The sequence below is a fragment of the Globicephala melas genome, chromosome 1, assembly GCF_963455315.2.
Source record: "Globicephala melas chromosome 1, mGloMel1.2, whole genome shotgun sequence".
NCBI classification, from domain to species: Eukaryota; Metazoa; Chordata; class Mammalia; order Artiodactyla; family Delphinidae; genus Globicephala; species Globicephala melas.
In genome coordinates, this window is record NC_083314.1 from 32,015,781 (window position 1) to 32,042,330 (window position 26,550).

Sequence of the window (26,550 nt, forward strand, 5' to 3'; positions counted from 1 at the left end):
GCTGCACTGATCCATTCCTCCCTCCAGGCTGAAGAGCGGCATGGCAGCACTGAGGAGCACCTGCGGCAGCTGGAGGGACAGCTGCAGGAAAAGAACCAAGAGCTGGCAAGGGTGAGCTTACCGGGCCAGACTCTCGAGCCTCCTCTCAACCCCAGGGCGGCATCCCAGGATGGTCTGTGGGTAGGGAAAGGAGGAAGAGTGAGAGCTAGGGAAGGACCTGGCTAGGGACAGAGACAGAGCCACAGAGGGGTGGGAGGAGGTGGTCAGGAAAGCTGCAGACAGGGGCCCCCGGAGGATAAGAAGGGGACAGGTGAGTGGGCTGGAACCACAGCAGGAATGAGTGGCTCCCTGGGATTGCAGTGAGATGGCCCTGGGGTGGCTTGGTGCAAGGTGGTCTGGTTATGCAGGTGCGCCAGCGGGAGAAGATGAACGAGGACCACGGCAAGCGACTGTCAGACACCGTGGACCGACTGCTTAGCGAGTCGAATGAGCGCCTGCAGCTCCACCTCAAGGAGCGCATGGCGGCCCTGGAGGAGAAGGTGCTGTGGGTGGCGGGCCTGGATGGGCAGTGCTGCCCGGAAGGACGGCTCTGGCGGAAAGGGGCGGGGTGGGTAAAGGTGTGGGTGGAGCCGGGCGAGCAGGAATGGTTGGGATGTGAGAGCTTAGTCGGGAGCGGGCGGGGCTGGGGGGCTGGGCGAGGCGGGGAGTGCGGAGGGCTGTGGAGTGGAGTTAGGCTGAAGAGGAGCAGCCTGGGCTGGGGGTGGGGCGGTCTGGCAAGGAGAGGTAGGGCTGGGAGAGCAGACCGGAAGGCAGATCTTGCTGGAAGGGGAAGGCCTGAGCCGGAGTAGAGGAGCCGGGGTGGAGGGGAAGGGGGGCATCTTGGCTCACAGCTGTTCTCCCCCAGAACACACTGATCCAAGAGCTGGAGAGCTCCCAGCGGCAGATTGAAGAGCGGCAGCATGACAAGGTACCCAGCTGCTGGCCAGCCCTGCCAGCCCGGGAGGGCTGAGCTTGCTGTGAGGAAGGAACACGCCTGTGTTTCAAGCAGCTGCCCTAAAACCCAGCACTGTGCTAGCCAGTTTGTTAGTCCATGTACACACATTATTTCACTAATCCTCCCTAAAGCCTATCGTAGTAGATGCATCACCCACCCACCTGTAAAGAAGAAACTTAGCCGTAAGCATAGGGCAGAGAGTGGGTAGCAGAGAGGCAGGACGCTGTGAAGGACTCGACAGAAGGATTTGGTGGGGCCGCAAACCTGGTGAAGCTCTTGCTTTCTGGTGATTTGGGGCGGATTAGCCACTATCCCTATGCTAGCAATGTCTGTGAGGTCTGGGAGTTCACTGAGGGCCCCTCTGCTGCCCAGCCTTATTTGTCATGCATTTGCTTGTTAGTGAGGGCTCAGCAGGCCTGTTCTGGTAGAGTCCTTCCAGACAGACCTTCCTTCTGGCCCTGCCCCTGCCAACCCTTCTACTCACTCTCCAGTTGGACCTCTTCTCTTTTGGTGTCATCTGTGGGCTTGGCCTTGGGTCCCTGGCTTTGGACTTTGCAGTGCTTTCTTCTGCTTCTCCCCAACTCTGCTGTTCTCTTGGTCCTTCTCTCCTCGCTCTTCCCCTCCCTCGCCCCTACCCCCACCATGGCTCTGCCTGGCACAGGGCCGCCTGTCTGAAGAGATTGAGAAGCTGCGCCAAGAGGTGGACCAGCTGAAGGGTCGAGGAGGGCCATTTGTGGATGGCATCCACTCCAGGTACTGGAGCTCAGGAGGCTTAGTGTGCTGTGATGGAGTCCTGGACAGACCTAGATGGGCCCTGGGGGAAGAGACTTCCTCCCACCAAAACACCACCCAGGATCTCAGGTCCTGCTCACATTCAGGGTGGGACACTGAGGCTTAGAGAACTTTGTAAAGTCACCCAGCTCACTTGGGCAGTTTAGAAGGGAGCACCTGTCCTCTGAGGGATGCTGAGAGGCAACTAAAGCACAGGATGATCCTTCGCCACTGCCATGAGACACAGGGCATGATTCCTGCTTCCTCGACAGAGGGCACGCCCTTGAGAGGGGTCTGCTGAGTTACATGCTCACCTACGTCCCACAGGGCCTGCTCACAGGGAGTATCTGGTTCACTCTAGTTACTTTTTTTTTTTTTTTTTTTGCATTACGTGGGCCTCTCACTGTTGTGGCCTCTCCCGTTGGGGAGCACAGGCTCCGGACATGCAGGCTCAGCGGCCATGGCTCACGGGCCCAGCCGCTCCGCGGCATGTGGGATCCTCCCGGACCGGGGCACGAACCCATGTCCCCTGCATCGGCAGGCGGACTCTCAACCACTGCGCCACCAGGGAAGTCCCACTCTAGTTACTTTGAGACACCTTATTTACGGCTCTGAACCTAATGCTTAAATTAGGCCCATGTTTTAGGGAACTTCTGGATTTTTCTTCATATTTTGTGAAGCATTTGGCAGTGAACTCAGACCTCAAACCTGCGCTCAGTTCTTTGCCCAGAGAGGCAGGCTGACGATCGAGGAGACTGAAGTGGATGATGCCACTCAAGGTTCATGGCTCCTGGATATTTTCTGTCCAAACCAAAGTCTCTTAGATCAGAACACATAAGGTTCCCTATGGTCATGCTCTCGTTATATCAGGGAAATAGGGATCAGCTTCTTTGAAGAGAGGTTAAAGGAAAATTGTACATGTATATGTGCAGAGGGGTAGCGCTTAAATTAGGGAAAGAGATGTTGAACGTGAAGAAGAGAAGCCTGTGGGTTTCTGGGGTGTTAGAGACTTGGGTATCAATTTCAAGTTTGTTAGGAATATTTGTATAGGAGTGTGGAGAGAAGCAGGGAAGAGAGACAGAAAATGGTAGTTGGAATTCCTCCTACTTCTCCCTTCCTGTAGGTTGCTCAGAAGAGACCAACCCCCTACGCCAACTAAGAAGGCACAGCCCAGAGCACACCAAGCTATTTAGCACTGCTTGCTTTCCTTAGTGGTTGGGAGTTCTTGGCTTTGACTGTAGAAGCACTGGCCCCATCATGGAATTGGGACTGAGTTGCAGGGAAAAGGGGGGAATAAGCAGAAACTCCCCCATCCCTCCAGATAGCTTGTGTAACCTGTTGTAGGCTCACCCTGTCCCTTTGCTCTGGGCTCCCTCAAGTTCTAAACTGGGAAGGCATAGGGAAGAGATGTCAGTAGGGGAGGCTCCAGATATTCCAGAGGATCATTACTGTGATCCTAAAATTTCAGGGTTGGGATAGACCCTTGGGGCAGTCAAAATGCTTTCTCTAGCCCATGTCTCTGATACAGTGTCAGGGCCTCCTGAAGCTTCCTGGGGACAGGGAGTAGGCCTGGCTTGAATTTTGGCCAGGGATTTAGTCCAGAGGAAGACCAGAGGTAGTTGCTAGGGAGAAGACCAAGAAACAAAGACGCTCAGAATTCAAAGGACTTTTAGAGCTCATTCCTTCCAACTTCTCTTGGTGCCATGATCCCTCCCACACATTCTTGTCAGGTGGCCAGAGGGTCTCCACCTGAATACCTCTCTGAGGGGAGTGCAGCTTTTTTAAAGCTACCAGTTGCATCATAAGCCAGCTCTTGCTATTTGAAGGTGCCTCTTGTGTTAAGTGAAAAGCTGCCTCCCTAGAACTTTCTCCCCTGGATCATACTGATCCCTGGAGCACCAGAGAATAAACCTAATCTCTTGCTTACGTGGCAGCCCTTAAGGCATTAACAGAAGCTCATGTCCTGCTAAGACTTCTCTTTTCCCAGCTGAAGATCCCTTAACTCTTTGGGCCCAGTGGGTGTAACCTGGGGCTGTCAGTCCTCAGGGCTCGTCTTCTCTCCCCCATCCGCCACTCAAGGGCGCACATAGGCAGTGCAGCAGATGTGCGGTTCTCCCTGAGCGCAACCGCCCACGCACCTCAAGGTCTGCATCGTTCCTACTCAGCACTGCGGGAAGAGTCTGCCAAGGTGAGGGGGTGGAGGGGTGAGTGTGGATGGGTCTACCCTGGGGAGTTTGGGGTCAGTTCAGCCACGCGCCTTGCTCCAGTTTCACAGACGGCTGGTGTGATGCAAATCCTCCCCCTACCCTCCCCCGTGTCAACGACAGCTGCAGCCTTGGGGTTGGGGCCATCACTGCAACAGCTGTGTCTCGCCTCGACCTCCTGGTGGGCAAGAGGTAGAGGCTGGTGGGTGGTCAGCTAGTCCCTGAGGCCCCACTGAAGCCTGTGCATGTGTACCTGGGTGTGCAGGCACGTATTTCTAGTGGTTGGGCTGGGGGATGCAGGGGCAAGATGGAATTGGCAAGCTTTCTGGAACAAAAGCTGTGGTTTATGGGTAGGTGAGAGAGGATGACAGGTTAACTGGCCATGGGACGGCACCTGAAGTTTTCTGAGAAGCATGTAGCTCATGTGGAGTCTGCCTAGGGAGATTTAGAGGGAACAGGAAAGATTAGGGGCAGAAAAGGACTGACTTCGATCTTTTGGGGAAGTCTGATTCCTTCCTAGCCCCATAATTGTTAACCGTGCTCTGTCTCGAGCCCAGATCCTCTACATGCTCTAGGGCACTAGAAGATATAGGTGGAGAAGGAGGGAACTCCTAGTCTGATGGCGGAAGATTCATCTCTGCCATTAGGAAACCCCTAGTGTGAGGGGGGAGTTGAAGTCGGAAGTCATCTCTTTTCTCTCTCCCCTCTCTCCCTTTCCTCTGTTTATAAGAGCACAGCAGCTACCCAGGACCTCAGTCTAAAGGCTGCAGGAGTGGGAAAAGAGCCCTAAGGGGATCTTGGGGGTCTGGGTCATACAGGATGGGGTTAGAGATTACCTCTTTCCTTTTCTTCCGCTGCTCTTCTCACACTCCCAGCCCAGTTCTGTGCTCTTTCTGCTTCTGGACCTTTGTCTACCGAAGGGGTTTGTAGAATGATTTCTGAGAAGCTACCTCCTCTGAGGGTTGATCGGAGGGTCCTGTAATGTGCTGAAACTCTGAGACACAAGACAGTCATGCCTGCTTGGCTTTTTCTCGTTCCCTATATCTAGTCACCTTTTGTGTGAGTAGAAACAGATTGCCTTTACATAATGCTGACTTGGTGCCAGACCCTGTGCTAAGTGCCTTACGTGCATTTCCTAGTTTAATCCTCAGAGCTACCTATGAAGTAGGTACTATTACCATTCCCACTTTACAGATGAAGAAACTGAGGCACAGAGAGGTGAAACAACTCTCTTGTAGCTTGTATTGGGTGGAGCCAGGATTCAAAGCAAGGCAGTCTCTGGAATCTGTTCCTAACCATTCTGCTATCTGGCTCCTTGAGTTTGCGTAGTATTTCTTAGACTTTAACATACAAGTAAGTTACCCGGGATTTTGTTAAAATGCAGATTCTGAATTAGTAGGTCTGGGATGGGGCCAGAGATTTAGCTTATCTAACAAGCTCCTAGGAGATGCCAATGCTGCTGGTATAGGTTGGGAGGGTCCTGCTCCTTAGTCATCTGGTGTGTCTTATTACTACTCCTCTACCCTCCTTCTCTGCTAAGGACTGGGAGCCATCTCCACTGCCTGGGGTGCTGGTCCCCACAGCCACCCCTGCCTTTGACAGTGACCCTGAGATCTCTGATGTGGATGAGGATGAGCCAGGGGGTCTGGTGGGCTCCGTGGACGTTGTCTCCCCCAGCAGCCACTCAGACGCCCAGACCCTGGCCATGATGCTGCAGGAGCAGCTGGATGCTATCAACGAGGAGATCAGGTTAGGGCAGGGGTGGAGGGCCTGGGAGGTTCCTTGAAGGACAGAGGCTCTTTGTGTTTGGTCACTGCAGGAGAGATTCTACATGTGTTTGCTTGTCTCTTACAGCTGGACCTTAGAGTGCCACAGTTTAGGGACCCTGTGTGGAGCATCAGGCAAGGTTCTGGCCCAGTGCTGGACAGAGAGGGGTAGGACCTCAGATTGACTTCTTAGGCTTCATTTTCTCTCCCAGGTCTATGGAGACTGTGTTCCTGAAGCTCCTGAAGCTAAACATAACCATTATGAGTGTAGTTCCCACATACTGAGGCCAACTCAGGGTGAGAGCTTTGGTCAGTCTAACCACAGTCACTGGAGGAGACAGCATTATCTCCATTTTATAGACAAGGAAACAAACCAGAGAGATTAAGTGATTTGCCCAAAGCGATGCAGTAAGTGGCAGAGCCAGGATTCAAACTCGGGTCTAAACTCAGTGCACTGTGTCATGCCTCTGGTCTCTAATGAGGCATCAAACAGAAACCATTGGCAGGGAATGTTATGAAGACCTGCACTTCACCCTGCCTTTGTAGAGAGTTTATTAATGTTTGTGACAAACAGCAAGAGAAAATCCAAACCAGAGAATGTCAGAGCTTTACAGGGCTGTAGGGGTCATCTGGTTCAATGGTTCCCACACTTTTGGATTTCACAGACCAGCTAAGAAGAAAACACTGGACACACACACACACACACACACACACACACACAAAGAGAAGGGTACTAACACAGGACTGCCAACTTTCATTCTGCAGAATGAAACATTAAAGATAATTACCATTTCCTATCACAACCATTCTACAAAAGAAAGGATATTTTAACATCCCTAAAGTTGGAAAGACATGCTCTGAGAATAAAGATAGGTCCTGTTCCTAAAGGATAGTTGGCATGTTTACATTAGTTGTGTGTGTGTGTGTGTGTGTGTGTGTGAGAGAGAGAGAGAGAGAGTGTGCGTGTGTGTGAGTGTGCACACACACATTCCTCTCTGAGTGCCCCCTTCATACACATAACATTATCACTATTATTCTAATTTTTCCCTGGAACAGGAAAGGCTCCATCAGGGATCAGTATCAATTAAAGGTCCTGTGTTTGAGAAATACTGGCCTAGACCATTCCTGACATTGGGTATATTGGGAAACCGAGGCCCTATAGATAGTGGTAGGTCAAGAATTCTGACTTCCATGAAGGTTTATATTCCACTGACTAAATTGCCTTCTTTCCCAGCAACTACTTTTGTTAAATTAGGGAGTTTTGTTACATTAGGCCAGTTAACAAGAAAGAGAGAAAATTGTCTAAGCTGCAGTGGGATAGAACCAACTCTGCCCACAGGGCCTTGTATGTCCCTGCAATGCCGAAAACAATGGGGCACACCTGGCCTTGCCTTCTACCTGGGGTCACTGGGTGGTGACTGCAGGCAGTGCCCACATCTGCCTCCTGCTCGTCCTCTCTGGGGCTAATCATGAGATCTGGTTTTGCCTGCCTCCCAGGATGATCCAGGAAGAGAAGGAGTCCACAGAGCTCCGTGCTGAGGAGATTGAGACACGAGTGACTAGTGGCAGCATGGAGGCCCTAAATCTGACCCAGCTGCGCAAACGTGGTTCCATCCCCACCTCTCTGACTGCCCTGTCCCTGGCCAGCGCATCCCCTCTGTTCAGCGGCCGCTCCACACCTAAGCTTACTTCCCGCAGTGCTACCCAGGACCTGGACCGAATGGGGGTCATGACCTTGGTGAGAGTCTTGGGGCAGTTGATGAACAACCTTGTCATCACTGGGCTTGGCCGAGGGGAGTTGAGAAGGCACAGCAGGGCTCACTCTCTCTCATTTGGGCCCCAGCATCTTCTTCTCATGATGTGTGCAGACCCTGGCATACCAGGTCACCAGCATGTCCTTCTGGGTCTGGAAAGGGCTATGTAGTATCTTCCTTACCCTCTCCCTTGGGTAATGCTTAAGAAACTCACCCAATGCCCATACCTCTTTCTCTCTTCCAGAGGTAGCCCTGATTTATTTTTTCAAGCCAGTTTTTTGTTGTTGTTGTTGTTGCTTTGTTTTGTTTTGCTGTGATATTCTCTTCAGGCCTGTGTGAGGCACTGAATCCTATCTTCTCATCCTAAGACCACTGGGCTCCCCTTGGGGTAGACTTTCAAGCAACCAAAGGGTAAGTCCAAGCTCACCCTTCACTCTCTCTTCCAGCCCAGTGACTTAAGAAAGCATAGGAGGAAGCTGCTGGTGAGTGCTGCATGATGACGCAGGTACTAATAGGTTAATTCTCCCAGGCCTTTCCCTTTTGGCTTCTCCCCACTGGGCCCTTGAATCTGAGTCTGAACTCTGAGAGGCCCCTAGGGCCTCCCCTCTGCTTTTCTCCATGCTCCTCTGCCTGTCTGGGCTGGGTAGGCAGGCCCCAGATCTCTCCCTCTATCCCCTGACGGCTTCACTGTCTGTTCAGTCACCAGTGTCTCGGGAAGAGAACCGAGAGGATAAAGCCACCATAAAATGTGAGACTTCTCCTCCTTCCTCACCCAGGACGCTGCAGCTAGAGAAGCTTGGCCACCCAGCCCTGAGCCAGGAAGAAGGCAAGAGGTAAATGGAGCAGACCCCATATCGAGCCTCTCCATTCCCAAGTTTATCTCGTCCCTCTCTCTGCCTCTGAACAGGCTGCATCTCACTTGTCCCAGGTGTCTGAACATCTCACTTGTCACACCATCGGGGAAGGACAGTTCCATGTCTCCTTTGGTCACATGCTCTGATCATACCCCCTTAACCCTCCCAACTCTGACACTTACTGTAAGTTCTTCCTGAAGTCTAACTTCCATCTCTCATGCTGTAATTTAAGTATGTTTCTTCTCATTCCACCCGCTCCTGGCTGTCATCCTGTAGTGCTTTGGAGGATCCAGGCAGCAACCCCAGCAGCAGCAACAGCAGCCAGGACTCCTTGCACAAGGGCACCAAGCGCAAGGGCATCAAATCATCCATCGGCCGCCTGTTTGGGAAGAAGGAGAAAGGCAGGCTGATCCAGCTGAGCCAGGACGGAGCCACGGGCCATGGTCTCTGTCTCCTAGTAAATGGGTGCGAGTAGAGGGCAGAAGCAGGAGGGTATCCTTGGATCCAGTCTTCTCTGCCTGCCTCCCAGGGACCAGTGGGCAGAAGCCACAGACACAGAGATTCAGCTCCGGAGAAGTTTTCTGTTAGAGCTATTTCACAGCGGGAAGGGCTACCTCATGAGGTGGTAGCTCCTGCCACGAGAAGTGTCAGGCATCAGTGTCAGGCTGTTTATTTGATATGCTGTAGAAGGGGTTCCTGTATTCAGTGTGAGGTTGGACCTCTGAGGTTTCTTCCAATCTGGAGGTTTTCTGAGGTACTGTGCTCAGGACCTTCAGGAGAAATTTCTTAGTTCTTTCTCTAAGAGAGTCAGTTCTTAATTCCTAGTATATCTTGCCTTCAGGACTCAAAATATCACAATGCCTAATCATGACTTTGTAGACATTATAGTCAAGTAAGTGCTTGGGCAAGGGTAGCATTATTAACACCTCTATGACGATATAAAGTTCCAGTGTGTGCTTGGTGTGTGGTAGGTACACAATGAACGTTAGCTGTCTTCCTCTCCCTTCCCCTATTCCTTCTTTCCTTTCTTCCTTTCCCTCCCTTCCTTCTTCTCTTTCCCTCATCTATTCAGTTATTTGTTCAATAGACACGTATTGAGTAACTACTGTAAACAAGGCTTAGTATTAGGTATCGGAGCAATAGTGCATTCCTTCAAGGAGCTCAGTTTCTAATGAAAAGGAAAAAATAAAGAGATGATTCTAAAACAATATTAAGATAGCAATAGACTCTGGGTGCTTCTGGAACTCAGAGGTCAGCCATGGAGTGGTGGGGGCGACAGGAGAAGCTTTCTCTGCTGGCAACACCTGGGCAGAAGCTTGAAGGCTAAGTGGGAATTAGCCAAGCCAAGAAGAGGTGTGTGTGGGGGGGGGAAGAGGCGGGGGGTAGGGGGGGTCCGAGAAAGGCAAAGATTCATGGGTATGGGAGTTTTGTAAGCAGTTGAGTCTATTCAGAGTGGGGAGGGAAGAGGGTGGGGGGAGCAGAAGAGGTGAGTTTAGACCCTAGGCTGGGGCCAGCTCATAAGGGCCTTGCAAAATATATTGTGGAGCCAGCCACATATGGGAGGGGGCAGGACTGAGAAGGTCTGGTCAGTGGACGAGGGATCTCGTGTTGAAGCCTTATGATTTCCTATGTTCCCCACACCACATTGGCACCTAAACCTAAGACAGCATCCCAGATTGGCTTCTGGATTACCAACACCCTCGGTCCTCTGTGCACTTGTGAGGAGTGACCAGGGCTTAAATGAATTGTAAAATGCTGCCCCTGCCATGAACTCTAGCATCAGTTCAGGAGATCCTCAACAGAAGAGGACAGAGCTATGCATGTTCCCTTTTGAGATTTGTGCAAGTGAGTGGCCCTGAGAAAGAGGCCCAAACACACATCTCTGAACGTGCCTCTTTCCCCACCCTCAACCCAGGTCAGGATAATTCTGTCTGAGCCTCGAAGCCCACTCTGGCTCTCCGGGTTTCCTTTTTCCCTTGGTTTGGAGGAGGGACAAGTTCTGTCTAGGATTCTGCTGCCGTTAGGGTGGAACGACTTCCATCCGTCTGGCTGAAAAACACCTCCAGGGCTGAGGCTCCCAGGGGAAGGTTCTCTGGGCTTGGGGTGACCCACTCGATGCCACTGTGGGACTGCCTGGTTGTAGGGATGTCATGTGGAGGCTCCAGGAATAATGGGTTGTCCCATCAGACCCTCGGGTTGTCACATGTTGAGGTCTTGCTGGTCTGCTCCCCGGTCCTGGCCCAGGCCAAGGGAGGAGAAGCAGAGAGGGCCTCGCTGATATGCCATCTCTTCCCTTCTAGTTCTGCTAATAGACTCTGAGCTCGGTCTGCAGGAGCCCATGGTACCTACCAAGCTGGGGACCCAGGCAGAAAAGGACCGGCGGCTGAAGAAGAAGTAAGAGCCACTGGCCAGTCTCTGCCAGGGTGGGGTCCAACCCCTCACACACTCTTTTCCCTGGACTGCCATGGGACTGAGCTCAGGCAGCCAGAGCCCAGCAAGGCCCTTTCTGGACTGAGTTGGTCTGGTCTAAGTGGGCACAGCAGGGTTTGGGAGGTTGTTCTTAGGATGACCTGAGTGAGAAGGAGACAAGGGTGCTGTGGGAGAGTGACCCAGCATCTGGGGATCTCTGGCAGAGCAGAGTAGAATGTGTTTCAGGCCATGTGCAAACAAAGCGAGAGCCCTCACCTCTGGGAATGGAGAGGTGTTGCTGCTTCATGTCTTGGTGTCACACTGCTTCAGGAATAGAGCAGGGGTGGCAGTCCAATGGTGGGGAGAAGGAGTAGTGGGAGTCCAACTCTTGGCACAGCCCATGGTCCCTGGGAGTAAGCTTGTTTGAGAAAGAAGGAAGGACTAGTGAGTCTGTTGTTCCTCTTCCTGAAAGACACCAGCTGCTTGAAGATGCCCGCAGAAAAGGAATGCCCTTTGCCCAGTGGGACGGCCCTACTGTGGTCTCCTGGCTAGAGGTAAACCTGGGCAAAGGGAGTCTAAGTCTACTCAGGGGTCTGGTGGGAAGGATGTGTGGACTGGGACAAGGACTCCTTGGGCAAAGGGGAGGTATTTCTAGAATTTTCCCAGCATGTTTCTCCCGTGCCAAGTGCACAGTGCCATACCTAGCACTTAGCCAGAATCGATGCTATATACTCATGCCTCTCAAGTAGCTAAGTCTGGATAAGGGCAATTAATCTTCACTGAGCCATTAAGACTTTCACAGGTGGTTTCATTCTTCCTATAGGTGCCCCCAGGAGCTAATCACCCATGCAATGTTGGTAAAGTCCCTTCACCTTCCCAGGCCTCAGATTTTTCATCTGTAAAATGGGAAAAAGAGGCATTTGATGATGGTCATCTCCACATTTCTAAATTCCTCTGCTCTTCATTTGCTGTTCTGAGGCCATGGATGAGGCCTGGCCCTTGCCTCTCAGTATTGCCAGACTTTTGCAGTGGAGCCCAGATCTCGGGAAAGGGGCTGAATTTACCCTCTGTGCCCCATATCTGCAGCTCTGGGTGGGGATGCCTGCTTGGTATGTGGCAGCCTGCCGGGCCAACGTCAAGAGTGGGGCCATCATGTCAGCCCTCTCGGACACAGAGATCCAGCGGGAAATTGGCATCAGCAATGCCCTGCACCGGCTCAAGCTCCGGCTGGCTATCCAGGAGATGGTGTCGCTGACCAGCCCCTCTGCCCCGCCCACCTCCAGGACTGTGAGTGGCCTCTCCCTCACCCAGGACATTTTCAGAAGCCCCAAAATAGTGTTTACAAAGTTTCATATTGGTCATTGGGAAGATGGTAGCATTTGAGTCCTGCCCCTTACTTCCCATCCCCACAGAGGGTTCCACCGGGTCTCCAAGAGGAGGTAACACTGTTGCTAGCAGAATCCCAGCAGGCCTAGTTCCCTGCTTCCCACGTACCACTCATGAGCTCCATCTCCCCATACCTACCCTGCCGGTAATTTTAGATCTTTGGGCAGAGTTTCCAAAGACAGGACTTCTGGGTTCTGTGTTTTTGCCAGAGGGAGTAGGGCATTTGTAAATTCTGGTCCTCTAACCTCTCCACAAGAATGTAAACCTCTCCATGGACCCCCAGGGTAAAATCTTTCACTGTAGTCCATCTCTGTGATTGGGGTCAGCCCTTATTCCAGATTCACACCATTTATTCATATTCATTCAGGAAACATTTGTTGGGTACTTCTATGTGCCAGGCACTGTGCTAAGCAGTGCAGATACCGTAATAAAAGAGAGTTGCTCAGAGCTAGACGATGTGCAGAATTCTGGGCTGGGCCTGTGGGAGGACTCAGGGGAAGGGAGCTATGTCTTGTCCTTAGGGCTCCCAGCCTGATGGGGAGCCTAGGAGCTCACACGCAGGACCAGCTAGGTTTCCTCTCTGCTTACAGTCTTCTGGGAATGTCTGGGTCACCCATGAAGAGATGGAAACTCTGGCAACATCCACTAAAACAGTGAGTCTGGCCCTGGGCCCTGGGCCTGGGGTTAGGGCTGCTGACTTGCATGAGGATGAGGGAAAGGTTGTGGGAAGTCAAAGGGGCTTGTAGCTGATCTAATACGAGATTGGTATCCCTGATGTGTGATGGAGTTCTGTTCTCAGGGTGGCGGGTGGGTGGGAAAGAAATGAGAATGGAAACAGTTTGTGTGTGTTGGGGGGGTGGTCTATTCCAGCAGGTCACAAGTTCACCCTGGGCTACTGGTATACTCCAGTGAAGAAGAGCAGGGCTTGGGAGCGTTTTGCCCTGCTATTGTCATGAAGCCACAGAGTCCTTAACCCTTGTGCTTGAACCTTGGTGGAGGAACAGGGAGGGTTGGGAGGACCTGGCACCTCGCCTGACTGTGTTTCTGCCACACACACATTTGATCCCCTCTCACTGCAAACACAGGCACGTGCACCAGCCTTCTGTGCTCTCTTAACCTTCCCAACAAGCTTTCCCTAGTCACCCATTCAGCTACTGGGGTGTCTGCTCCTCCTTCTTGATGGGACCTTGGGTGGAGGCTGCCAGGTTTCTTGACTTTGCCTGTTTCCCCTGACATGCTGCACTCATTCCTAGGACAGTGAGGAGGGCAGCTGGGCTCAGGTAAGACCCCCTCCTCTTGTCTAGAACCAACTCTCAGCAGTTTGGGGTAGTGTTCTCCCAGCAGGTTCGCTCCCCTGCAGGACTCTCTGAGCCCCAGTCTTTTAGGTCCCTCTTCACACAAAGAGTCCTGGGCACAGGTTCTCTCCTCCGCTGAAGCCACCCACCTCCATCCTTCCTCATTCCCCTTTAGCTACTTCTGGTTTTTCACCATGGCAGGTGAGGGGCCTTGGAGGGCTGTGCCCCCAGCATGCCTGCCTCTTCCCCTCAGTTCGACCCTCTTTCCAGGAGTAATGAGACTTAGATTAGTATGAATCCTCTTCCTCTTCCTGTCCCTCTCAGGGGTACCCCTGGTGAGCTGAGCAAAGGGCTTTCATTCATTCACTTGGTGAGCAAGGATTTATTGAGCAGCTACTAGGTGTTAGGCCTTTCTATGCCCTCTGGATACAGAAGTGAGCAAACTTAGTCCTCATGGGGCTTATATTCTAGGGGAGAAACAGACAGTAAACAAACAAATAAATGGATAATATATCAGATAGATGTAAGTGCCATGAATAAAAATGAAGCACGTTGTACTGTTCATACTTGTTGGGCAACCCCATCAACAGGAGACTGGACAGATCAGTTACAGTATGTTCTCACAGTAAAACACTATTTAGCAAAGGGAATGGATGACTCAGACATATAGTGTAAAGTGAAAAGTGTAAGTCCCCAAAGATTTTCTATTAAAACTCAAAAACAAGCAAATTTAAACATATTATTTAGCGAAATATACCTTGGTGACTATAAGAACATTTTTTCAAGCAGGGGCATCATGGACAGAAAACTCAGCATGGTGGTTACCTCTAGGGGGGCAGTAGGGCATAAGATGGGGAAAAAGAGCATAAGGATGGATGCAACAGTGTGGATAACATGGATGGTGTCCAAGGATGTCAACTTCGTTTTTATGCTTAGTAATGAACATACGCTACATATGTTTTATATGTATCAATTGTTTTATTTTAAAAGATAACAAAATAAAATGTTCAATTCTAAAAAAATCAAGGTGGGTAAGGAAAGAGACTGATGGAGGGTTACCATTAAAATTCGTTCTAAGGATAGATGGTTAAGGAGGTCCCTGCCCTCAAGGCAGGAGGCAACGACTAAGTGGAGCAGGCCTCTCAGAACCAGACTGGGTGGGCGGTGGTGCGCACAGTGTATGGTGGGGTGGGGAGGCGGCACACGAAGGACCTAGAGACTCTCTGAAGAGACAACCAAGCCTTAGAGAAGAGCGCTGGCAGGCGCAGTTCACCTTACTTCATTTTTGTATATCTTTAGCCAAACGTAACTCCCTGTGGACCGTGTGAGGCCAGTTTCCCAAGTGAGACTGGCTTTCTTTGTCACTCTGCAGGCCCTCTGTAATGCAGCCTATCCGCTGGGCTCAGCAGGCTTGAGGCTGACTGAAAATCAGGAAGGCGAGTCTGCCTTACAGCACCACAGATGCATTTCAGAGTCGATGGGAAGGATTTCCTATGACTTGCTGCCTAGGTGGCTGCTTCTGTTCATTAGTGTAGATAATTGATAAGTGAGTGGGAATATATCATTCCAGGATCTTAAAAAGCTCCATTTAAAATCCTCACCTCCCGCCTCTACCAGCCCCTCAGTGAAAGTAAGCTGAATTTTTTTTGAACTGCTAGCTGCAACCTGCCTGCGCTGCCTTTGCCCCCAGCCTCCTCCATCTTGTTCTCCAGACCCTGGCCTATGGGGACATGAACCACGAGTGGATTGGGAACCAGTGGCTGCCCAGCCTGGGGCTCCCCCAGTACCGCAGCTACTTCATGGAGTGCCTTGTGGACGCTCGCATGCTGGATCACCTCACCAAGAAGGACCTGCGGGTCCACCTGAAGATGGTGGACAGCTTCCACCGGTGAGCCAGGCTGGAACCCGGGGCCACCTCCCTACACAGGTCTCCCCCAACTCTGGGGGTCTGTCTCCAGGAATAGAGGTGCTTCCATCTCTTTCTTTGCCTGTTCTGGGTGGTAACAGGTCTCCCTTTGGGGAAAGCCAAATCTTTGTCTCCCCTGCAGTTTGAGGGTTTAGTCCTCTCACCTCCAACCCTTAAGACACAGTCATTTCTCTTTAGCTTCACTTGGAAATTTTTCCCCCTAGATATGAATTTTATTTCTTGTCATTGAGCTTGCTGAATTCTCTACATTTACCCTGAGAAGACTCACACTGAACCCAGCATCTATTTTAGGTGTCTAATTCCTTACAAGATGAGAGGAAAGTTCTTTCTGGATGCTTGCCCTGCCAACATCCCAGATCTGAGCCTCTCAGTTTTAAACACACATCCTTTTGTACAGGAAGTCATCCAATGTTCTCCTCCTCTTTGTTGAAAAGGTCTTCTGTGCAAAAGTATCTGCAGTGGAGGTCACAAACTGGGGGCCTGAGGGCAGAATTTGGCTCACACATGTAATTTGTTTGGCCTACATTGTATTTTTAAAACTGTGACCTTAGCTGCCAATATTTAAACACTAGGAAATGTTAAACAAAATTCTGGATGTCTGGCTTCTCTTGAAAAAGAGAAAGCTCTATGGGCACATCCCAGCATGGAAACAACCAGCTGGAGCTAGGGAGGCAGCCCTCCTAAGACATAGGTTTTCGGTAATGGTTCCAGGAGTTGATAGGTTTTAGGAAGTCCTTTTTAACATCCAACTTCAAATCACACAGGCTGCTATTTGAGCCAGGTCTTTTATCTTGAGTAGTTAATGTGACAAATGGTGGAGCTGGGAGTGTGTGGCGTTTCAAGGTTCTTTTAGGGCTCTGCAGGTGTCCCTTGGTCTCTCCAACTCACAAACAACAAAAAGTTATATTTGGAAGGGATCTAGTTAGCCTCCATATTTTATGGGTGAGGAAACTGAGGCATGGGAAGGAGCAGCGGCCCGAGGTCACGCAGGGATGCTACCAAAATGCAAGTCTCCTGACTGAAACCCAGTTCTCTTGCCACCACATTGCAGAGCCACCTATGCTGGAACCCCCATCTGTGTCTGCCCTGAGCACCACCCCTCCCTCACCACCGGGGCTGAAAGAGAATCTTTTGTTTCTGTCAATCTGGGAGGCTGCCAGGCCTAGCTGCACCTGTTCCCTCCTCAGTGATTGATAGGGCTGGGGAGAGAAGGGCCATTCCCCACCAAGCTGAGATGTGGCTCGGCTGCTAGAGGATCAGGCAGCCCAACCCTATACAGCATTATGGAAGTCCTTCCCCGACCCTTTGCCCATGAGAGACTCTCAGCCTATATACACGGTTCCAGATTTAGCTCTAAATCTTGGGTACTTCACAGTTTCTAAAACATTTCCACATTTCTTACCTCAATTAGGTATATAACTGCTTTTTTTCCACTTAATATTTCATAAGCATGTTCTTATATCTTTAAAAATTCTTTTAAATCATACTTTTTTAACGATGAGAAAGAGTTATTTAAAAACTCTCCGTTCACAGATGGGGAAAACAAGTCCAATAGAGATTGAGTGTCACCAGGTCACTCAGCCAAGTGGTTACAGAATGGGGCCGGCATCCTTCTTTCTTGACACCCAACTCAGAGCTCTTTTCCTTAGACCATAGTGTTCTATTGAGCAGGTTTCCATGAGAATCTCCTATTTTGATAGGAGAAAAAGCACACACAATAATTAGTAATGTCCTCCCAAAAGTGGTACCATTACTGAATGCCTCTGATGTTCAGGGGCTGGTCTAAGCCCTTTCATACAGGATCACCTTTAATGCTCACAGTAACTCTGCAGGAGAGTTATGACCCCCATCTCACATATGCTGAGTGCCACTCAACTGGGAAGTGGCACAGCTGGCATTCAGATCCAGGTTGATCTGACTTTAAGGCCTTTATATTTTTGCTAAGATGTGCAACAGCTTTGAAAGTCATAGGAACTGAACTGAAAATTATAGTAAGTGAGATTGAAATTAGAGGCATTTCCAGTTAGGAGGTATGTGTGCATCTGCCCCCTCCAGGGAACCAAGGCTTAAACCAGTGGCCTTGAGCAGGATTCCTTAGAAGTGGTGTCTCTGAGCTATAAGGGTTTGTTCTAGGCAGATGGGCTACCTGGGTAGAACTGAGGGGAGAGAAGTAGGGAGAAATCAAGCATAATTTAATCTCACAAAGCAATGGCCTCAATGATAGAGTCAAAAGTATTTGGAATTGGGAGAGACCTATTTTATTCCTCCACTTTGTAGATGACAAAACCCAGAGAGGCTGAATGACAGAGTAGTGTTCAAGTTTAAAGAAGAACACTACAGGGAAAGCTGCCCAAGATGGAATGAGCTGCATCAAGAGGTAGTGAGTTCACTGTCACCAGAGGTATTTAGGCAGAGGTGTTCATAATACTCAGAAGGCTGTTACAGAGGTGACTCCTGCATTAGGTGGGGAGCTTGGCCTGATAGTGTGTGGGGTCCCTTCTAACCTACGGATTCTTTGATTCGTGGCCTGGCTTAGTAATTATTTATTGAGTGCTTACTATGCACCTGGTACAGTTTAAAGTACTTTTAGTACTTTATGTGAATTATTTCACATCATTTGTTTAGCATTTATGGTGTTTACATTTGTGGAATGTGTCAGGCACCATCCTAGGTGTTTGAGATACATCAGTGAACAAAACAAACCTCCTTGCCCTCATGGAGCTTACATTGTAACTGGGAGAGACAGACAAGGAATTATAAATATATAGAATGTTAATAGATAAAAGGTGGTAGAAAAAAAATTAGACCAGAGTAAGGGGGATTGGTGGTGCTGGTGATGTTGCAGTTTTAAATCAGGTGGACAAGGTAACTACTGAATTTAAAATATAACATTTGAGCAAAAACTTAAAGGAGACAAGGGGGTAAGCCATGTAGCAGACTGGGGGGCAGGGAGGGGGTGTGTTCCAGGCAGAAGGAGCAGCCACTGCAAAGGCCCCAAAGCACATAGGCCAAGCGTTCCTGCCATGTTTGAGGAACAGCAGGGCTCTCAGTATAGGGGCAGATCACGTTGTAGGCCATTGTAAGGACTCTGAGTGAAATGGGGACACAAAAGAATATCTGTAGGGTTCTTTGTCATTCCAGTGCCTGGAGAGGGAGGGATATGTTGCTATCATTCAAAGAACTTTCCTTTGTCAAGCAGGCCCACACCCTGGCTGAGAGGGAGGGCTTGGGGTAGGCAGAGAGAGGGAAGTGGCCTTGTGATGGATTATGTCTAAGCCCTGGAGGAAGGAGGAGAAGGAGTGGGCTGTGATGCTCTTTGTGCTGGAGCATATAGGTCTTGATGGGCTGTGGTTGGTGCTGGATATGGGGCAGATGTGGTAGAAACGTGGCCCCACTGAGGCTCTGGCTCAGGGGGACTGTGTGCCTGCAGAACCAGTCTTCAGTATGGCATCATGTGTCTGAAGAGGCTGAACTATGACCGGAAGGAGCTGGAGAAGAGGCGGGAAGAAAGCCAGCATGAGATCAAGGGTAAGCTTGTCAGGCTCAATAGAGCCTCCTCTGAAAGTTGTGGTGGGAGCGGCCTTGGGGGAGCAGGGACCTGCCTCACTGATCCCTGCCTTGGGCTGAGTGAAGGGAGAAGAGGCATTCTGTGCCACAGGGAAGCTCCAAATCTAAGAGGGAAGACACAGCCCTTAGGGAGCAGGGAGCTCCCAGTCTGTTGAGGGAGACACAATCCATGCCCAAAGGATGCTGCCATCTGGTGGAGGAAAAATAGCCCCTGCCCAATCAGCTGCAACATCCCCCTCCCCAACACATTAGACGATGGCCACCAACGAGACAAATGCAGTGATCCCCTTGGGTTAGTGCTACAGACTGGTGTGAGAAAGTGCTCGTGGAACTTGGTGATCTGGGTGGGGCTGGACAGGAAAGAAAGGCAAGTCTTAGAAGAGACCTTGAAGGTAGAAAGAATAAGAAGAGGGCCATTCCCGCCTGGGGGCAGTGGATGACTGGTACAGGGGCTCTGGGGAGAAAGCCTATTAGCCTGACCCTGAGTCTTGCAGGCTGGCAAGAATGGAGTGGTATGGGGCTGGTTCTCCAAGAGCCCAGGTGCCAAGGAGGACAGAAAGAAGATGTGGAAAGTTGAGGGGGGTAGGGGTGGCTAGGAGCCAAGAGAACAGGGTGGACTGGGGCTCCGGGTCTAGGAACCGCTATTTCTGTCCCTGGAGGGGCCTTGGCCAAACCTGTCTCTTTCTGCTCCTTTTCTTCCCCTGCCCTCCAGATGTGCTGGTCTGGACCAATGACCAGGTGGTTCATTGGGTCCAGTCTATTGGGCTCCGGGACTATGCAGGAAACCTGCATGAGAGTGGTGTGCATGGTGCTCTGCTGGCCCTGGACGAGAACTTCGACCACAACACGTTGGCCCTGGTCCTCCAGATACCCACGCAGAATACCCAGGTAGGCTGTAAGTCTCAATCAGTCTGATCTTGGTCATCAGTCTCAATCTTGGTCTCTCCCTTTCCTCCACTCTCTTGCTCTCTCTCCCTCTGATATGCGCAAGTTTATGGATTGGTGGGAGGGCTTTCTGGAGGCCTGTTCTAGAGGGGATCACAAATGTCCTCAAACCTCCAAGTGGTCCCTGTGCATAACCAAGCCCCCCTAGGAAACAAGTGCCCTTCACATACAGAGCACGTTCAGCACAGGCCTGGAATACTGTGTTAATCCCCACACTGCAGTGAGCACCCCCATCTCCTCCCAGCCCCATCTTTACAGCTGAGACTTTTCCTCTACTTGCTTCTCTGACCTATTCATAGAAGAAAACTAGCGCTGGGGCCCACAAGGACCAGAGAACCCATATACCCTTTGTTTCCCGCCCCCCCCCACCCCGCCCCAGGGGTCTGTTCCTGGGTCCCTAGGCTTTAGAAAGTTAAATATACCAAATAACACAGCCCAGAGCTTCTCCATGCCAGGGCTTTGTCTCCCTGTCAACAGCTCAAAAGATTAGACATCTCCTTCCATTACATTTGATAATTATTATGGAGCTGTCATCTAAGAATATACCTAAATTCTCTTGAACCTATTTATATGTTTGGCTTTTTTAACTTCCTGTGGGTAATGGACTCTAGAATTACTACCTGTTGTGTAAAGTACTATCTAATTTTATTTGTCCTAAATGTACCCACAGTCGGCTCCCCCAGGGAAGAGAATTGCCTCATCCTAATTGTCTACGATTTAGTACGGGTATTTGTATTTGACTAGCTCTCACCTTCTGTGATTTCATAAACTCTGATTGTGTTGCCTCTGGGTCCAAGCTTTTGTTTCTTCAGACAGAGTGGTCTTAATTCTTTTAGCCTTTCCTCATATAGACTTGTCTCCATGCCCTGATCATTTTAGCTGCCCTTGTCTGGACTGTTTGCAGCTGTCAGATCTCTTGAAATTCAGCCACCAGAGCTGCACAAGCTATTCTGGGAGTAGACGAGTTTTCGCTTGTGTGAGGATAGGGCTGAGTTGTCTTGTAATTTTGGGTGGAGTGTTGGCCTTTTAGGGGTGATGGCAGCACACTGGGCCAGGGCATCCTACAGTCTCTCTGCAATGACCCATCCCAACCAGTCAGAATGGATAGCACAGATTCCCCTCGCTCTCTAGGAAGAGCTGAGATTTCCCCCAAGCTGCAATTTTTCTTATTTTAATCAAGGAGTCATTTTTAATTTTATTTATTTATTTATTTATGGCTGCATGGCACGCGGGCACAGTAGTTGTGGCTCGTGGGCTCCAGAGTGCAGGCTCAGTAGTTGTGGCACATGGGCTTAGTTGCTCCACGGCATGTGAGATCTTCCCGGACCAGGGATTGAACCCATGTCCCCTGAGTTGGCAGGCAGATTCTTAACCACTGCGCCACCAGGGAAATCCCAATGCAATTTTTCTATGCTCGCCCATTTCCAACCCCATCAGCTGCTTTCTTGCCCACTCATACAACTTTGTGAAACGTTTCTGAAGTTTGTAAATGTCATAGTCACCTTTCATTACCCAGAGGAACAGTGTCACCTGGATACTTGAAAATTAACTATGCTTCTCCTTTCTGATCACTTAAAAAAATATTATGTTCCCAATACCAACAAAGGCTGTCCCCACAGAATTCTATGGTTAATATTATCTACCCAGAAATGGGCTTGTTTTTCTCTCATTTCCTATCTCTAAATACATCCAGTTTTTGTGGACAGCAGTACATCTGTAAAGAGTAGCAGGGCTACTCTCTGTTGCTCTCTAACCGTTCTTATTATTCTGACCCGTTCATTTAGCTTAGCTATTAGGGGAAGTAGGATCTGACCCAATATGGAATCCTTCATTAAAAATGGTTCAGAATATCTGGTAGTAATTTTGAAAATTTTCTTGTTTCTGGCATTTCTCAAATCTCCTAGCGAGAAATTGCTGGGAGGCCTATAGAGAAGGCCTTTATGCCCCACTCAGCCCAAGGGCCACCAATATCCATGACTGAGCAGTTTTCCTAAGTTTAATTTTTGATGTGGAACTTTATAAAATACATTTATATAATCTAAATAAGTTAAATCTTCATTATCCATGGTCTACATGCTTAATTTACCCCTCCAGAAAGATAGTATGGCATGATATTCCCTTACAGAGACAAACTGTGGGGGGTTTTTCCCCAGTAGGTGAAGTCTGTCCATCCACGTGTTCTATGATCCTACTTTTTAAAAAAATTATAGTTTTCTAATTTGCTCCATATGAAAAAAATTGTAAGGTTAACATTTTGACTTCTCAGAGGACACCGAGGTTAGCTCAAAGGAGCGGCATCAAGGGCTAATGGGTTAAATGCACTGAAAACCCCATCTCTGCCCTTGGACCCCCTAGGAAACAGGTGAAAGATGGCATTAGAGGTCACTAACTATAGCCCCTCCCTTCTCTCCCCCTTTGACCCTGTGGACTCCAGGCACGCCAGGTGATGGAGAGAGAGTTCAACAACCTGTTGGCCTTAGGCACAGACCGGAAACTGGATGATGTGAGTACCTGGCTGTGAACTGGTCACTGTTGGTTTGTTGGAGTTCATGAGTTCTGCTTTCCTCGGGCTAATGACTGGTGGGGTGGCCTAAGGGAGGAGAGTCATAGAGGATGGGCATGATATCAGGGGGTTGGGGAGGCAGGGACAGGCCTAGCAATAGGCCTGGAGAAGTCTCTATGAAACTCCTTCTGGGTACCTCTAGCCTCTTCCAACTCTGTGCCCTAAACCTCCTAACCACACAGGATCAGAGGTTTTCCCCAAAGGTCATCTCTTTGGGATCATACCTTTTTCTTTATCTTTTAGAGCCCCTCTCTTCAGTGCTGTGAGCACAGCATATCTCCAGCCTGCGAAGTTTCCCACCCATCCAATAGTGTGGTTGTTTGGAGGTAGACATTATTCTGAGGTCATTAAATGACAGGTTTGCTCACATGTTCCTCAGTGCAGTTTGACACAGCTAAACACATGGCTCAGGCTTCTATCATCCCAGCTTCCTTTCTAGTTTTACTCTTATGCCCCAGGTCACTGAAGCAACAGTCCCTTCCAACTGAGTTTCATCAGGCCTTCTCCTTGAGTTCAGGTTGGACTATGTCTTGGAAGACTCCGAAGTTCTAGCCATAATGCTCCTGTTAGAGATGCTCCTAATCTAGCTTTAGGATGCTAGATTGATGCTCCTAGCACAATGCTCCTCCTAAAACATATGTGTTTCCTGAGGGCACAGCCCCCTCCCCAGCCCTTGCCTCCTCTCCCCTTCCTCCTCCCTCCTCCCTTTCTTACCATTAACCTTGCCTGCCTTCGCTGTCAGGTCTGCCTTAGCTGCCTTGGTTCCAAACAAGTTAAAAAAGAGCCCAGACTGTTTATTTTTAGCTTCTCCATCTTCAATCAGAACTGTTTCTGATCCCCATTTTCTCTGCAGCACCCCTACCTCTACCAATGCCTCTGTTTAGACTTCTGGGCCTCCTTGTGGGACACCATTAGTGTTATCTGCTTATCAGTTAGTCTCTTCTTAGTTGGGTTTAACAGGGCTAAACCCCACCTTTGTGGAATGACTACTGCACCTCGGTAGATAGGACACACTCAGAAACATACAGAATTTGTGGAGGGGTGTTTTCTTCACAGAGGTGCCTTGAAATTTGGAGTGTGTTATTTACACACACACATATATTACATACATATTACATATGTATGTGTGTGTATGCCACTCAAGGAGAGAAACTGCCAGACCCCACCAGATGTCCCCACTCTGAGATCTGAATCTTCCCAATGCCCCTGCAAGGTGGACCCTCCTACTTATTCCCCACCCACTAGGTTCTAAGCTTTCTTTGATACAGCTTTCCCATATGTCTTCGAATGGTGCTTTCTAATTTAGAAAACTCTTTACTCCTTCAATACTAACAAAAATATTCTCTGAATGCCTACTTTGGGCCAGGCATTGGGCAAGGCATGGTGGTGCAGTGATGACAGACATCTTATTTTATGCTAACAATCATCATGTGAGACAGGTTATTATGCCATCTTACAGATGAGGAATTGAAGCTCAAAGAGGTAACTTACTTGCTGTCACAGATAACTTACCTGCAGTCACAGGCTGACATGTGGCAGAGCCAGACTGGAGCAGAAGTGTATCCGATTCCTGTGTTCTTTTTCCTACCTCCTGCTGCCTCCTAAAAGTGGAGACAGCTGTCCTATCAGGCTTCAGGCATTGGGGTGGTTACTGAGTAGGTGACATCATCTTGGCAATGTAGTGGGCTTTCTGGGATGCAGCTAGGTGTGGGGCTGGAGGGAACTGATTCTTTAAAAGGAAGCTTAAGTAGAAGGCCAGGTCCTAGGAATAAGGTGAGATTTGGGGGTGGGGGGAGTGGCAGGTGGGAGGGTGGAGATCCAAGAGACTGCCTCCTGTCCAGCCATCCAGCACACCATCAGCAACCTTGAGCTGTCTCTTTCAACTGTTTCCTTTGACAATTCTGGTTCTCAGTCTCCCCTCTCAAGCTTCAAGGCCCTGGAGGGCTATATCCAGTTCTCCCATGCATGGATGTCAGGACTCAAGGGAAATGAGGAGATAAGGAACACAAAGAACATCTGATTATTAGGGGACAGGGGAGAAAAACAGAAACTAGTCCTTAGGGTTGGTTGAAGATAGAAATGGAGAGAGAGAGAGCGTGCAGAAGAGAAGGGTCTCTAGATTAGGTTAAAGATAGGATCATGGCGAAGACAGAAATGATGAGGAAAGTTCCTGATAAACTCAGGGATGGGATGCCTGCCTAGGGAGCCAGCTGCCATTTAGCAAATATTTATCGAGGGCCTATGGTGTTCCCAGGCACTACTCAGGTCTGCGGATATATTGGTTGGAACAAAAAAGATCATAATCTCTGTCCCATGAAGCATAGAATTTGAAAGGGGTGGGGTGGGGGGAGGAAGAGAGGGAGAGAAAGGAATTAATGAAATAATCTCATAAGTACATTTAAAAATGCTATGATGAATGCTATGACAGAGATACACGGTGCTAAGAACTGATGGGGGCATTTGGCCTACTCAGGGCACAAACAACAAACCCTAATGGGGTTGGGGGAGGTTGTTTAGGTGAGAACTGGTGGGTTAGTGTCTCTTATTCCTGCTGCTAGCAGTCTACATGCACCAGTTCCAAGAACATAAGCATTGAGGGGGATTAGGCATGGCTGCCAAGCAGGATGGATGTGGGCTCTGAAGGATGGGGTGGATGCTTGTGCAGAGGGACATCCTGTAGAGTTATGGCTCTGGGTGCCCTCTGGCAGAGATAGTTATTTTGGAGACTTGGCTGGCATGGGTGAGAGGGCAGACAGCAGGAGCCTTTGGAGGAAACTGCCTCTGATTGGCCATCTGCCTGACCCATCACTATCAATGGGTCAATGTTCTCCCCTGATCCCCTCAGGGATAGGCAGCCTGAGAAATAGGTAGGGCAGATGCTGTTATTCCTATTTCACATTTACAGATAAGGAAACTGAAGCTCAGAGAGGTTACTTGCTCAGGGTCACAGAGCTAGTATTGATAAAATGGAAGCCAGGTCTCCTGACTCCTGACCCAGCGCTCTTTCAGCACACCAGTGCTGCAGCCATACTGAGGCCCCAGAAAGGCAGGGAGGAGTGAATGGAGGGAGGCTGGCTGGTGACTACTTCCCATGGATGAGTCTGAGAGGAGGAATACTTTAAAGGTCAATGGGCACCCCAAGCCCAGTTTGAGATGATTGGGGTGGGCAGAGAAACAGAGTTCAACTGCAGGATGCCACATCCGAACAGGGGGACCCCACCCCGCGAGCCAAGAGACAGGGAACTTCAGAGTCGCAAGGGCTCCCCGGAGTCATCCACTTGCCCCATTCACTTTACACAAGGAAAAGCTGAGGGCCTAAAAGCGGACGTGACCTTGCTTCCTTCTTTCCGAAGGGAAAGGTACCCCTAGAACCAGCCATTGACTGTCCTACCCCAGGCAGGGAGTGAGGGTGGCAGTTCCAAGGTAGCCCTGGTCCTTTGCGTGTCCCCACGGTGCAGGGGGAGGACAAGGTGTTCCACCGCGCACCCTCCTGGAGGAAACGCTTCCGGCCGCGAGACCACCATGGCAGCGCCATGCTCAGCGCCATGCTCAGCGCCTCTGCCGAAGCGCTCCCGGTAGGCTTCCGCGTGTCCACCCTGGGGCCACTGCAGCCTCCACCGGCCCCGCCAAAGAAGATCATGCCTGAAGGTGAGTGGCAGGCTGGCTGGGCATGGCCGCGGCCCAGCAGGACCTAGGTGCCCGGGCGGCGGAGTGGGACGGGCGCTGGCGCTCAGGCGAGGCCGAGGCGGGTGCACAGCTCCCGCGCCGGCGCTGCACTAACTAACGGCCGCCGCGGGCAGGCGCGGCCGGGAAGGCCCCACGGGCGAGCTGTGCGCGCACTAACCCGCCGCTCTGTGTTCTCCCGCGGCTGCCGACTCCTCCCAGCCGGGACGGCGGGGGCGCAGAGACTGGAGACCTCCACGGTTCGGACCTACTCCTGCTGACCCCGCCTCCCGCCCCGGGTCTGACGGGGCTGTGCCCGTGGCTCGGGGTAAGTGGGCCAGGCCCTGGGCACGGGCGCTCTTCGGCCCGCCGTCCGCCCGCACAAGGCCTCCCCGCACCTGTCCCTGGCCTCCGGCCGGCAGTGCCGCTCCCGCCCTGCTCGCGCCCAGTGC

At 50.5% G+C, this 26,550-nt stretch overlaps 1 protein-coding gene across 10 annotated transcripts in view; it reads left to right on the forward strand.

Moving 5' to 3' along the window:
• PPFIA4 (PTPRF interacting protein alpha 4) overlaps nt 1–26,550 on the forward strand; it is a 48,038-nt gene that overhangs the window by 19,039 nt on the left and 2,449 nt on the right. For 2 of the 10 annotated variants that reach the window (XM_060286989.1, XM_060287061.1), the window contains exons 12-32: nt 28–111; nt 408–539; nt 905–967; nt 1,656–1,747; nt 3,845–3,953; nt 5,510–5,718; nt 7,233–7,473; nt 7,936–7,971; nt 8,189–8,322; nt 8,620–8,786; nt 10,644–10,737; nt 11,225–11,306; nt 11,839–12,039; nt 12,729–12,791; nt 13,392–13,418; nt 15,146–15,321; nt 18,791–18,888; nt 19,640–19,815; nt 22,307–22,375; nt 25,894–26,083; nt 26,236–26,426. In XM_060286989.1, the coding sequence (XP_060142972.1) occupies nt 28–111; nt 408–539; nt 905–967; nt 1,656–1,747; nt 3,845–3,953; nt 5,510–5,718; nt 7,233–7,473; nt 7,936–7,971; nt 8,189–8,322; nt 8,620–8,786; nt 10,644–10,737; nt 11,225–11,306; nt 11,839–12,039; nt 12,729–12,791; nt 13,392–13,418; nt 15,146–15,321; nt 18,791–18,888; nt 19,640–19,815; nt 22,307–22,375; nt 25,894–26,083; nt 26,236–26,426 (2,634 nt within the window). The remainder of the gene's footprint in view (nt 1–27; nt 112–407; nt 540–904; nt 968–1,655; nt 1,748–3,844; nt 3,954–5,509; nt 5,719–7,232; nt 7,474–7,935; nt 7,972–8,188; nt 8,323–8,619; nt 8,787–10,643; nt 10,738–11,224; nt 11,307–11,838; nt 12,040–12,728; nt 12,792–13,391; nt 13,419–15,145; nt 15,322–18,790; nt 18,889–19,639; nt 19,816–22,306; nt 22,376–25,893; nt 26,084–26,235; nt 26,427–26,550) is intronic. The other 8 variants (XM_060287090.1, XM_060287374.1, XM_060287162.1 and 5 more) reach the window with 5 other exon arrangements.